The 14,307-nt window shown below is 34.1% G+C and overlaps 2 protein-coding genes across 2 annotated transcripts; both read left to right on the plus strand.

The window, feature by feature from the left end:
- Positions 1-5,908: 5,908 nt before the first annotated feature.
- LOC140176231 (uncharacterized) lies at positions 5,909-9,734 on the plus strand. The gene is made up of 10 exons (XM_072206158.1): positions 5,909-5,974; positions 6,317-6,333; positions 6,483-6,555; positions 6,649-6,916; positions 7,859-7,943; positions 8,047-8,179; positions 8,288-8,436; positions 8,923-9,046; positions 9,426-9,491; positions 9,603-9,734. The coding sequence occupies exons 1-10, from the start codon at positions 5,909-5,911 to the stop codon at positions 9,732-9,734; spliced, it is 1,113 nt and encodes a 370-aa protein (XP_072062259.1).
- Positions 9,735-11,273: 1,539 nt separating this feature from the next.
- On the plus strand, positions 11,274-13,570 carry LOC140176232 (uncharacterized). The gene is made up of 4 exons (XM_072206159.1): positions 11,274-11,434; positions 11,477-11,670; positions 11,749-12,639; positions 13,344-13,570. Exons 1-4 carry the CDS (start codon positions 11,274-11,276, stop codon positions 13,568-13,570), a joined length of 1,473 nt encoding a protein of 490 aa, XP_072062260.1.
- Positions 13,571-14,307: the final 737 nt, after the last annotated feature.

Genomic DNA, 14,307 nt, shown 5'->3' on the forward strand with positions numbered 1-14,307 from the left:
ACAGTCACATTTGCAGCCTCTTCATTCACAGCTCCACCTTCCACAGTTCCCACATCATTGCCATCACCTCTCTGAACATTGTTTGCATCATTACTTTTCGGTTCTGCCTTGTTGTTAGTAGATGCTTCATTGGTCCCCTTTGGCTTTCTTGGCTTTTTTATTCTCTCCAACCCATGCTCACAATCACATCTAACTCTCCTTTGATCATTTTTTATATACCTAATCTTCCTTCCCTCATAAATGACATGATCCTTCAGAGCAGTCTTGAATGATTCAATTGTGGCAAATTCCATCCCCAACTCAAAATACACCTCTCCAAATCCAGCAGCATCATTAAATTGAGGAAATTCATACCTCTCTTTTTTATCTTCAGAACTATTTGGTGTCAGCAATGACTCTGATTCATACTCAAAGATTGGATCTTCTTCATCCACATTTTCTGCACTTTTTTCATCATCTTCACCAGAATTTGATTCCTCTGATCTTGGAATAGCAGCACCTCTTCCACCAAAATTTGCCCCAAAGGAGGTTGAGGCAGCACCCTTTTGTGCAGTATTTCTTTGGATCTTGAAATTGGCCTTAGCACCAACAGGCCTAGAGAATTTTGGGCCTCCAGCACTAATAGGCCCAGGAGATTTTGGGCCTCTAGCACCAATTGGTCCATTATACTTTTTCTTGGCAGATTTTTTGGTACCCACAGTTGGCCTAGAACTGAGCCCACCAGTACATCTATTATCAACTGTTGAAACCTTCTTTTTTAAACTAACCATCTTTAAACTCTTCTTTTCCACCACACTCTCTGTTTTTTTGCCAACTTTCTTATTCTGTTTCTTCACAATCACACAGTCTGAGTCACTGCTATCCTCTTCAAATCCTTGGGGAGGTGGTTTGTATGGTTCATCTTCTGTCGTTTCATACCCATCATCACTGGAATCCTCTTCAACGTCTGCATCAATATCTATGTCCATCTCAACATCCTCAACAGGAGTAACCATTATTCGGTGATCAAAATACAAATAAAACTCCTCCGTGTCCTTGTTCTTTAGTATATTCTCACGCAGCTGATTAATCTCAAGGTCTCCATTTATAAGGTGCAACACATTCTCTAAGTCAGGTGCAGTAGGATCAAACCAGTACATAGCCTTATAATCCAAATAACCCAAACATTTGAACAGAGTTTGCAGGTCAAAGAAGCATATCAGATCAATATCCATCTTAGGAAATTTTTCAACTTTTCCCTCAATATATACAAGAACTCCCTTGTTATCCCTCACAAAATGTCCACCATGGTGAAAAATAGGAATCGCAAATTCCTCCATCTACCTGTATGAATAGAAGAAACAAACGAAAAAAATATTCATAAAACATTAGCTCTATTGTCACAATTTTCTTAAAAGAAACAAACCAAAAAATTGTTCATCAAATTTAATAACTGTCAAGGAACATGCATGTAAAATCAGACACTTTGTACACATAGCATTGTGCTCTATACTGCAAGATACACTTCAAAATAATATATCAATTCTAACTACGAGAAACATAATCAAACAGAGTCTCACCTTCTTCAGTGTGAATCTTCAATGGTGATCACATCCACTTCAGTGCCTCTTCCTTGCGAATTGGTACTGATGCATCCAGGAGAGACGTCTCGTGAAAGGTAACAGAATACAAAGATGAAATTGAACAATAACTGTCACGATCGTAATGTTGGGAGATGAGGTGGGAGATGAGGTTGGGTCGTGATGAAGCAACGTGGAGAGGACTCTCTGTAAAAAGTAAAAACTGATAAGAAAGAATAGGATTAGGGTCTTTTTGCAGTGAAAAGGGTTGAAAGGGAGGAGAAGAAACGTGACTTTCATTATCACCTTGCAACGTTACATTTCTCCAACCCTAAAACGACGTCACTTTGCCTTTTATACTGGGGACCAATTTGTCCATGACAGACACCTGTGCATGTTAAGTGCCACGTGTGCGTCTGAACGTGCCAACTCAGCAGTCTCCCTTGATGAGTCACGCCGGAAACTGGACTGAGGACTAATTTGTCCGCCGGAGCAAATCTTAAAGGATTAATCTGTGTATTAATTTTTTTTGGGGACTAAAATGTCCGTTTTTTAAATCCTCGGGGACTGATTTGGGTAATTACTCTTAATTTATTGATATAATTAATTTAGCGTAATAAATTATATTTAATGAATTAAAAAAATCAAAAAACATTCTCAAAATTATGCCATATCAACTTTATCATTAAGTACAAAAATCCAATTTTATATAATAGAATAAATGTCTTTCTAAAGTTGATATTTATAAAATTATTTTGTTTTTGTTAATGTTTTCTTTATAAGTCATAAATTTAAAATTGATTTATGCTTCTAATTCAAGAAAATCAATTTATAAGTTAAAATAAACTAAACAAATAATTATTATAAATTAAAGTACAGTCTGCTGAGAAAATATTTGTTTTCCTGTTCTTAGAATCGATATTCTTAATTTTTATCGCTCGTTAAATTTGAATTGGAGTTAGGCCATTAACCTATTAAGATAATATACTACTAGTTTTTTAATTAATTTTTTTATACTCATAATGTATAAAAAATTTAAATCATTAAATGTATATATCTATCTATTCCATTATATAAAAAATGGATGTTTGTACTTAATAATGAAGTTGACGTGGCATGTTTTGGAGAATATTTTTCGATTTAATTGTTTTAACTCATTTAATACAATTTATTGCACTGACTTAATTATATCAACTAATTGATTTTATTAAATATTTAAATATTAATATAATTAATATAATTTATTATAATTTATATTACTTAATTAATTATACTATATTAATTATAATTCGTTATATTAGTAAATTAGTTTTTTCATTTATAAAGTCTAAAATAAACTAAATAAATTGTTATTTATTCTAATATAATTTATTTATATACTATATATGAATTAACGTTAATTTATAAAACATAAAACTTGTGGATTGTGATAAAAACGCAAATAAAAAAAAATGCATACAATTATAGAAGAATTAAATCTATCCTCTTTATTTATTTTTAACCATCGTTTTAGATTTTAATTTTTTTAAAGCCAATGATAGTGAAATTTTATTGATACTAGATAAAATTATAGAAGAATTTACGAAGCAGTATAAATTATTGCTCTTTCAATCAAATCATACCACATACAAAAATAAATTAAATTAAATTAATTGAATTTGCATTTCTATATAAATCGAATTGAATAAATTCGATTTAGGCAAATATGTAGTAAATTGAATTCATAAGATTCGAATTATATGCAACTCCTGAATAATTATAATGATATGGGTATTTTATATAAAAATTAATACAAAAATAATTTAAATTCCGTACAATATTTTTTTATTTTTATGAGCTATTAAAAATGAACGAAAAAATATTGTATAAAATTTGATTTTTTTTGTATGGGTTGTTATATAAAATACTAATATCATTATAATTATTCATTTTGAAACATAGTACAACTAAGATTTTACTAACAATTTTAAATAAAATATTTTTATAAAATTTTAAAATTTTTTATTATAAGCACTTTTCGTAATTATTATAAATAATTTTATAAAATTTAAAAATGGCTTAAAAGATGTTACGAGTAAACCGTCTGACACAAAAACTGATTACAAAACCGGTCGTATATGTGATTAATTGATGAACCGTTAGAGATGGTCGATTTTTTTAAAAGATTTTCGGTTTGTTAATAACTCCTCCAAACGGTGCCGTTTGAGATAAAAAAATGAATCCCGAATGGCTTAGGCCCGTAACCCAGTCCCAGTCCCACACTCCTCTCCTCTCCTCTCTGAAATTGAAAGAAGAACCCTAGCTCCCCAAATCGCGAGCCCGCAGCCACCGCAGCGTCAGACTGAGAGAGAGCGTGCTGAGATAAAAAAAGAAACTATTATAGTTAAAGCAATAGCAGAGGTTGAAGGCCAAGCGCATGAAGCAATTGACTGAGGACCATAAAAGGAGAAGGCTTATAGAATGGATGCAGGGTGAAAGAGATAAATGGCTTGCTGCGATCAACACATCCTTTGGTCATATTGAAGGTATGCAACTGTTAACAAACCTTTTGGGAATTATATCAGATTAAGAAACAAAAAATTAGTGCTATATATCAAATCTTATTTTCATACCCTTTTTATTCTGTAAGTCTTGAAATGCCAGTATTTATGATACAAAATAATTTGCCAACATACAAAAATAAAATAATTTCATGCCTTTTCAAAACTTCTTGTGATTTACAGTGCCTAATTATTGCATGTAAATACGGTGATTTCCTCTTCAGCATATATTGCTTCTTATTTTGATTTTTCAAAATTAAACCCCATTTTCCCATGTAAATGAAACACAATAAATGTTGGCCGTTAATTTCTATCCTAATTTTGATAATTATTTTATTTTATTAATTATTGATATGATTCAGATTCTTTAATCCTGAATAGTCCAAAATCTTTTCGTCTTTTTCCTTAGTTGAATTTTGATAGAAACGTCAAGATTTTTGCAATCCTTACCAATACTGGGCCTGAATAGTGCTGTGACTCTCTATAAATATAGCATGGATGATCACCATCAAAGTTCAGAAAACCGGACCGGTCATCAAACCGCTCTAATTACTGGTTCACTGGTCTAACCGGTCCAACCGGTGATTCAACCGAAAAAATCGTTTTAGAATAGAAATAATAAATAAATTATAAATACACATCCTAAAATATAATTATAGTCTAATATAAATCTTAAAAATTGAGTGGGTACTGCTGAAAAATTATAGTCAATTCCCCAAACAAACATTGTATGTACTGCTAAAAAATAGACTAAACAGATTTCAAAGTTTGTAAGTTTAAAACTAGTTTAGAGTTTATGCAAAGAGAGATGAGCAACAGGTACATAACTCAGCAGATTATCATGCCAAAGGAAAATATGCACAGCTAAGGTAACGCCAAACAAAACAACCACAATGACACATTCCAAGCTCAGTTTGGTGTTACAGCAAAAATTACATTAAGGTGCATAATCAAATCAAGCTCAGGCAACATTCAACTCAACAGAAGACTGCACAAGTAGGAATTACAATGCATAATGGAAAGAAAATTCAAAAGCTTATGTTGATCAGACATAAAAATTAAATAAAAAATTCCATTCAGGCATTTCATCAGGCAGGTTATGTGCAGAATATAGAAACAGCAGTCACAGTTCAATCACAATAGCATTCACAGTTCAGACGTTGCAGCATTCAATCCAGAAAAATCCAAAATACTCAGCCAGTCAACAACAACATTCAAACCAGAAAACAGAAGTCAGCTAATCTAAAGCCTTCTAGTGACTCGAATAAAAATCCAGAACAGAATTGAAAGCAAGTAAAATAAGGCAGTAAAAAGGGAACAGGGCAGGGAGCTTGGGGGTAGAACCTGCGTTGTAGAAGAAGAATGGGGGAAGGAAGGTGAAGGCGAGGTGGAGAGGGTTGCAGCGGCACAGAGGTCCGCCGCTGCTGGTGCTCGCCGGACTAGGAGGGCGCGGCCTAGGGCTGGCTGTGGCGCAGCAAGGTCGCTGTCGCAGAAACAGCAGAAATGAAGGAGAAATGTAGGAGAAGAAAGGGAAGAAAGAGAGAGAGAAAGAGAAGAGAGGTCATTAAATTGGAATACAATAAAATAGAAGACCAGAATTAAGCAGAGGAACGAAGAACGAAGAAGATGAGCAGAGGAAGTTCAGAGAAGATGAACATTGAAGACAACGACTCACTCACCTGGGTTCGATGGAGGGCTACTGGGCTGGGAGCCTGGGAATGCTTCAGTTCAGAGTTCAGAGGGCTAGGGTTCACTGGGCTGGGAACTAGGCGTCGGCGGTGGCGCTGACAACCTGAGACTGCGGCGACGATGGAGGGCTACTGGGCTGGGAGCCTGGGAATGCTTCAGTTCAGAGGAGGAGGGCTAGGGTTCACTGTGAGACTGAGATGAACGAATGGGGCTCGTGGGAAGAAGGGGGTTGGGTTCGCGAGTGGGTCCTGGGTCGGGTCGGGTTTCAATTTTTATGTTTTTAAACAATTACAAAAACGGCGCCATTTAGAAGAACCGGCTGGTCACCGGTCCGGCCCAACCGGCCGGTTTTTGACCGGTTCACCGATTTTCAAACGGTTTTTTGTCTGGCGGTTATTAGAGGAGGACCGGACCGCTTGCGTCGTCGGTTCGCGGTTAAATTGGTCGAACCGGCCGGTCCGGTCCGGTTTTCAGAACCTTGATCACCATACTGAAATTCATAATATTTGAGTAATTTTGTTGTGGCAGGTAGCAATGGCAGCTAGGTGAGTTCATGTGCCATGTGGTGAATTTCACAATATTTTTTTTATCTTTCACTAAATATGAGGACTTTGATTTTTAGGTATGATCTCATCAAGTGTATCAATGCTGGTCCAGAGCATAAGGTGTGAAAGCTCAAAGTACATGTCATTAGACTTTGGACTGTTTCTCACTTTGCAAATTCTGGGGTGAAGGCACCTATTGAGATGGTTGTCCTTGACGAAGAGGTAAAATCTTCTCTTTGCATTTGAGATTTATTTTCGTAATGACTGAGCAATAAACCTCATTTATCTATGACTCTATAAAACTAATGCATTCAGGGGGATACAATTCAATGCTCTATTAAAGGCATATTTGTTCCTATCATTGAGGGCCTACTCGCTGAGGGCAACGTGTACGTGTTCACTAATTTTGCAGTTGCTTTGAATACCATCAAATTTAAGCATACTAGACACGAATTTAGAATCAACTTCAAGAGGGACACGATTGTGCGTCCGGTACAAGATTCCTTAGTTCCATTGAACGGATTCAATTTTGTTCCGTTAAAAAAAATTCATGCGGAGTCTAAAGAAGGTGGTTATTTAGTTGGTAAGTACTTTGTCTTAGAGTAATCTATAACGCATGTGTTGTTTAATTCTTTGAGGTCTATATTTAACGCAAAATAATTTATCATAATTTTTGTATTACATAATATGTCTATATTTAATGTATGTCATTTGAATTGGCTGATGCGTCATTTTTTGTTATAGGTATAGTATTAAAAAAATTGTATTATTTAGTAAAATTATTCTTCAGTTTGTTATTGGCTTTGTTTTCTATTATTATGCGTTTTATTTTAACACATCTAAACACAGATTTCATATATATAGCAACTAAAGAATTAGTACCTTTAAAGGAATCGTTGGTAACAAGTACTAACATATTTATTTTTTGTTTCTTCATGAACTTCGATTTCTAGGCTCTAACTATTTATTAACAGTCTTTTATATTTTTATTTTTAAGAAAATTAAAAAATCTGATTTCAACATGGATGAAACTTTGGAAAAAATATGTCATTTTTGGACAAAAATTTGAGCAGATATAGTTTTGTTAATGGAAAGATTGGTGCCTTTATTTTGTAGATGTGATAGGTCAGCTTGCCTCTAAGGGTAACTTGGTCGAGTTCACACAGGACAGGAAGCCGTCAAGTTATATCACCATAAAACTTGATGATCTTGAGTAATGCTTAATATCTTTTTGATAGTGGCTTTTGTTTTAAAATCTTATTTTACAATTTTGTGCCTCTCTTTACTTTACAAGCATTGCTATTTCTTATAGGGGTGGACAAAAATTAAGGGTAACGTTGTGGCAGACTTTTGCTTTTGACTTGCTCAAATATCTAGAGGAACACCGTGTCTTACCTATGTGGTTATTCTCCAAATGGGCAAGATGAAATTTTAGTAGTTTGTTTATTTTACTGGTATTTGAATGCATGTTTTGTGTCATCATATGCTTCTGGTATTTTCTTTAATTTGTTATGTCTTTTTGTAGGAGTCATGAGTGTTTCCAACACAAACTACAATTCGAAACTGTTTATCAATGTTGAGTTTCCAGCTGCCAGGGATTTCTTTGCAAGGTACAGTGTATAGATCAGTAGTGTGGCCAGCAGAATATTTATACTAGGCTTTTGATTATTTAACTATTAACAAATTTCATAAATTCTGATTTAAAAATGCAAGGGTGAACAAATTGGATCCTGTTGGCAGACAAGGCATAATGCCGCTGGTCTATGATCAACCTGTTTCAATTGAGGAAGACTTTTTGCGTCTGTCAGTCTACAAAACAATTGCCGAGATAAGGGAGCATAATCAGGTAAAATCCTTTCTTTATTAGTCTTCCTTTTTTTCAATTATTATGTCTAATGTTTGTTTGATCATAATCTCAATTATTGTGTTGTACCCTTGCATCCATTGATTTTAGGATGCTGTATTTGTTACTGCCAGGACGATTAAGGAAGTTGAGACCGAGTTTGGTTGGTGGTACACAGGATGTAAGAAGTGTCGTCGTGGCTTAAGGGAACTTGAGAAAAGATATTCTATCCCAATTGCGTTGAAGACTACAGGTTCTATGTGCTAAGGTATGACTCACGATACTTCTTTAACATTGACACACTACATACTCTTTGTCTAAGAAAATAATGGTATAAACTAATTATTTGTATTATTTCTTGATAAATTTTGTTGTTAAATTCTATCATTCGTGATTCAGTTAGCCTAATAGGTTAAAGATAATTGATTTTAAATAAGGCTAACCATCTCTCTCAAAGCATAACATATAGCAAGAGTTAAACATAATTAACCAAATGAAAGGGTTTCATTGTCATTTAGAGGTGGATAGGTATATCAAATTGTACATATTATTTTTTGTGGGTCATGCTTTTTGGGGTTGTGATGTGTTGTTAAACTATTCTCCTGTGTGGGATGGAGACTCTTGGATAAGCCATTAAAAAACCATTTGCGTCCAATTCAATAATAACATAGTATAGATAGTCTGATTGTTGGTATAATTTATGTAGTATATTGTTCTTGAATTATAAATTCTTTGGTGAATAATAGGTACAACATCCACATAAGGGTGATAGACCACACCGATGCTGCCTCTTTTGTTTTGTTCGATGGAGAAGCTGCAAAGTTTCTTGGAGTTTCTGCCAATGACCTTAGACAGTCTTGTGTGACTAAGGTTTGATGTCATATTCACTTTTTTTTGTTATTTGTTTTGAACTATACCTTAATTTTTTATTATTTATGAGAGCATGAATGAACTTTTTTTCGCTAACTGTGAAGGGTGTTGAGAAAAATTCCTGTCCCGAAGAGATTAATAAGCTTAGGGATATTAAGTTCATCTTCAAAGTGCAACTCAAGATGAGGAATCTGAACTCTTATGGATTCATGTGCTGAGAATGACTAATGAGAATTCTTTGGTCTCTGCTTTCCTAGATAAATACAATCCTGACCTTGTAACCTCCTCTAGCTAATAACTTTCTCTTTTGTTTCGGTATTGCAGAAATAGATCAACCAGATTTTGATGATGTCTTTTTATTGAATCAATTGTTTTGTAGGGCCTTTTGTCGCATGAAAATTCTGAACTATTGAGTTTGTCTACTGGTCCATACGACACTTCTAAGGTTTGTGTCAAATAATTTCCAATTTAAATTGTTACAATGATGCTCTTAGTCTATATAGTCACTAAAATATTATTATTCTTATTATTATTGGTATATAATGGCGTATCGTAGGCTTATGAGAGTGAGTCAACTCCATCACCTGCAGTTGATGAGAAACATAATTTTAAGATTCTTGGAGCTAAGAAACATATGGAAGAGGTTGGAGAGGAGTCAGTTTCATCCAAATCTAAGAAAGGGAAGTGAGTTGTGATGGAGGACTAAATCATCATGCCTCTACACAGTTCAATTTATAATATATGAGAATAATTTATTTAAACTATTATTTGAATAAACTATGGTTGTTTGAGAGTGATTAGGATCTATCATATATGAGTAGCTTATTTCTCTTTAATCTTTGTGTTGCCATTAATTTATCTCTTAGGACTTGATACAAGAGTTGTTTCGTGTATTTGTTTATTTAATCCAAGATTTGAGTGTGTTTTCCTTTAATAAATACTTATTATTATTATTAGTATTTGAATAATTATATAAAAAAATGAAAGCCCGTTGAAGAAATAAATGTAATATTAGTGGTGGTGATAATATGTTGGCAATTGAAGGAGAGTTGAGTGAGATTCAACTATGCACAGCATGCTCGGTCTCGGAATATCTTAAACCTTGCATTGGAATCCCCTCTCTCACATGGACGTGATTACTACTCTGAAAACTTGGGAATAAATCATGCATTATTGAAATCTTTTGTTCATTCATTATCATCATCATTACCGTATACTTCTTCATTTTTAAAATAAGTACGGCTTTTACTTTAATTTTTCAATGAATATTTTAATTTTTTAATAAATATAAAATTTAAAATTAAAGCAAGAATTATTTTAAAATAGAAAGAATATATTCAATGATCAGAAATAAGACCTTTTTTTTTAATCAATCTCTTCATTTACCAAAATACGTGTAGAAAATTTGATCAATCACAAATAGTCTCTTTATAAGTTAGAATAATTATTCGTATATGTAATTATTTCATTGTAATCATGGTAAGTCTCTAAACTAATTCATTAATATATATAATTTAAAACCCTAATCCCAATTGCATGCGACCCATATATAATATAATTTTATCATACACAAAAAATGAGATTGATAATCGAATAGGCACACTTCGGTAATTTTCATGCAACCAGTCAAATTTTTTAGTTATTTCTTATCTGTGAGAGAAAATAACATAAATTTTATTGTTTTTTTTGTTACAATTCCAATGAAGCTATAAATGAGCGGGATAGAAAAATTGTGGCAATATTAAGAAACATGCTAGACAAATATAATAGTTTGGCAAAGAGTTTTCACTATGCAAGAAATAGGTACCAACAAAAAAATTGCACAAACATAAAGCTTAAATTGATTAGTAAAAAGACTACAGATGGCAGGACATATAACTTGCCATCTGCATCTGAAGTGGCTGCATTGATTATTGGCGATGTCGAACAACTTAGCAAAGATAGAGATATTATTATAGAGAGTCAATCTAGAAAGCTCCAGCCGATTGATGTTTTTCATCCATCTTATTTAGCCTTGCAATATCCATTGTTGTTTTCATATGGGGAGGATGGATTTCGTTTGGGTATTACAACATTAGATTCTATCTCCGCTAGGCCTACAAAGAAAAACAAAACAATCACTTTGTGACAATTCTTTGCTTTTCGACTACAGAAAAGGACAGGTGAATCTCCGTTAATTCTGAGATCAAAGAGATTATTCCAACAGTTTCTGGTAGATGCCTACACAATGGTAGAATCAGAGAGGTTAAAATTCTTTAGGTGTAAACAACCACAATTGAGGGTTGATAAATACAAATGTCTGCATGAAAGTCTTATAAACGGGGATGTAGATGCTGCAAGGCTTGGCAAAAGAATCATTCTTCCCAGTACTTTTACCGGTGGACCTAGGTATATGATGAATAATTATAAAGATGCATTTGCAATTTGCAGATATGTAGGATATCCTAGCTATTTCATCACCATGGCCTGTAACCCTGAATGGGATGAGATAAAAAGAGAAGCAACTTCCATTGGATTGAAGGCAGAAGACCGTCCTGATATATTATGTCGAGTTTTCAAGATCAAGCTTGATGGTTTGATTGATGATCTCAAAGAGGGAAAAATCTTTGGCAAAATTTTGGGATGTAATTCTGTGTTTATGCAATGCTTTATTAAAATCTTATGTTGTAATTCTTTGCTCATTTGTCTTTTTCAATTTTCAGACGTTTACACTGTAGAGTTTCAAAAGAGAGAGCATCCGCATGCACATATTCTTTTATTCATGAGTAACGAGTTCAAGCCACAAACACTAGATGACATAGACAAACATATAACAACTGAGATTCCTGATGAAAATAAAAGGCCAAATCTACATGGAGCTGTTCAAAATTACATGGTACATGGTCCATGTGGTCCATACAACAAGAATTCACCTTGCATGAAGAATGGATCCTGTTCAAAGTTCTATCCTAAAGAGTTTAGGCAGCGAACACTCATTGATGAGGCCGGATTTCCCAAATATAGGCGTACTGATAACGGTCGAACAGTGAAGAAAATGGAATGTGTACTAGACAATAAGTTCATTGTTCTGTATAATCCAAAATTGTTGCTCAAGTTCGGGTGCCACATAAATGTAGAATACACATGCCAAACAAGTTCTATTAAGTATCTGTTTAAGTATGTACACAAGGGTAATGACCGCGTAACAGCTACTCTATACAATGCTGGTGATCCGTCAGAAGCCACACAAGTTGTTGGCGAAATTAGGAATTACTACGATTGTAGGTACATTTCGGCATGTGAGGCAGTCTGGCATCTATTTGGATACGAAATCCAAGAGAAAGAACCATTTGTGATTAGACTTCCATTCCATTTGGAGGATGAGCAACGTGTGGTTTATGGTGAAACTTCTAATGTGAATGATATCTTCGAAAGAGAAATATCTCATAAGTTCATATTTTTGGAATGGATGGCGGCAAACATGTCATATCCCTATGCTCGAAGTCTGACTTATGCTGAGTTTCCAACCAAGTTTGTTTGGAAGGACGATTCTTCAAAGTGGTTTCCTCGAAAGAAAGGCTTCGCAATTGGAAGGTTGACTCATGTACCTGCAGGTAATGATGCGTTTATATTCAATTTTGATCTTACTTATTTAATGATTTAAATTTAAAATCTTAACAGCCTGTACCCCACGTCCATTTTATTTGATTTATCTACACTAGAAAATAAATGTTCAAATAACTTTCAACAGTTATAATCTGTAGATTATACAATTTTTTATTTTTCTATATTTTTTAGGAAAATTATTCTTATGCGGATGTGTAGCTACATAATAATTAAAATAGCGTAGCTTAATCCATTTAACAACTTAAAAATGGGATTTTAACTAAGTTTTTTGCAGCAAATACCGAAGAATATTACCAACGACTTCTCTTGAATACTCAAAGAGGATGTATGAGTTTTTGAGATATAAGAACAGTAGGAGGAACAATTTACGCTACGTATAAAGATGCATGCTTCGCCCTTGGACTCTTGCAAGATGACAAAGAATTCATTGATGCAATTAAGGAAGCAAGCTCATGGGCCTCAGGATCATATGTTAGGAGGTTATTTGTCATTCTATTAACATCCAACAATATCTCAAGACCAGAACATGTCTGGGATAGATGTTGGCATGAACTCTCAGATGATATTTTGTATCGACAGAGAGCTATGATGAACATGAGCGGTGATTTTTTATTAATTACAATGATAAAAGTTATTCCTTATTGATCATTTTTAGTTTGATTGAATTTTTACAGTATCGTATAATATGCAGAGTTAACAATGTCAGATGATGAGATTAAGCAGTTGTGCTTAATGGATATAGACAAGATCTTACATTCCTATGGTAAAACCTTGAAAGACTATCCTCCTATGCCTTTAGCAACTGAAGTTGATAGTTCTTTGTTAACCGAAAGGGTTTTTAGGGAAGAGCTAAACTTTAACAGGGATGATTTAAAGAAAAATGCCTTAAACATGTTAGCCATCGCAACACCTGAGTAGAGATATGCATTTGATAAAATTGTTACAGCTGTGTATTGTGATGAAGGGGTTTTTTCTTTGTGTATGGTCATGGGGGTACTGGAAAAACATTTCTCTGGAACCTTATGTCTGTTGAGATTCGCTCAAGGGGTGATATAGTGTTAAACGTTGCTTCAAGTGGTATTGCATCTTTACTTCTTCCCAATGGAAGAACGGCACACTCAAGGTTCAAAATACCGCTGAATATAACTGAGGATTCTGTAAGTAACATCAAACTTGGTTCCCCTCAAGTAATGTTGCTGTTGAAAGCCAAACTTATAATTTGGGATGAGGCTCCAATGGTTAGTAGGTACTGCTATGAAGCGCTTGATAAATGCTTGGGTGATATTATGAGGTGTTCTCCAACATATAGCAAAGATTTTCCTTTTGGAAGAAAAGTGATTGTACTAGGTTGAGACTTTAGACAAATTCTTCCTGTCATTCAACGAGGATCGAGACAAGATATCGTTTATTCAATCGTGAATTCGTCTTACCTTTGGAAGTTTTGTCAAATGCTCAAACTAACAAAAAATATGAGACTCTCTGTAGGGACGACTGCTTCAGATCAAGATGAGATAGAGCAATTTGGTGAGTGGTTATTGAAAGTTGGTGATGGTCTAATAGGTGACAATATGGATGGTGAATCTGAGATATGTCTTCCAGGAGATATTGTTATTCCTTCTTCGAACCAGGCATTTGATGAGTTGGTTCATTTTTCT

The sequence above is a fragment of the Arachis hypogaea genome, chromosome 11 (assembly GCF_003086295.3).
Source record: "Arachis hypogaea cultivar Tifrunner chromosome 11, arahy.Tifrunner.gnm2.J5K5, whole genome shotgun sequence".
Lineage (NCBI taxonomy): Eukaryota > Viridiplantae > Streptophyta > Magnoliopsida > Fabales > Fabaceae > Arachis > Arachis hypogaea.

Excerpts from the sequence above, each read along its gene's own strand:
- LOC140176231 (XM_072206158.1), top strand. The coding sequence starts at position 5,909 with ATGGAGGGCTACTGGGCTGGGAGCCTGGGAATGCTTCAGTTCAGAGGA. Across the intron at positions 6,556-6,648 it reads TGGTTGTCCTTGACGAAGAG|GGGGATACAATTCAATGCTC; the intron begins GTAAAATCTTCT and ends TAATGCATTCAG. Across the intron at positions 8,437-8,922 it reads TTGAAGACTACAGGTTCTAT|GTACAACATCCACATAAGGG; the intron begins GTGCTAAGGTAT and ends GGTGAATAATAG.
- LOC140176232 (XM_072206159.1), top strand. The coding sequence starts at position 11,274 with ATGGTAGAATCAGAGAGGTTAAAATTCTTTAGGTGTAAACAACCACAA. Across the intron at positions 11,435-11,476 it reads ACTTTTACCGGTGGACCTAG|ATATGTAGGATATCCTAGCT; the intron begins GTATATGATGAA and ends TGCAATTTGCAG. Across the intron at positions 11,671-11,748 it reads CTTTGGCAAAATTTTGGGAT|ACGTTTACACTGTAGAGTTT; the intron begins GTAATTCTGTGT and ends TTCAATTTTCAG.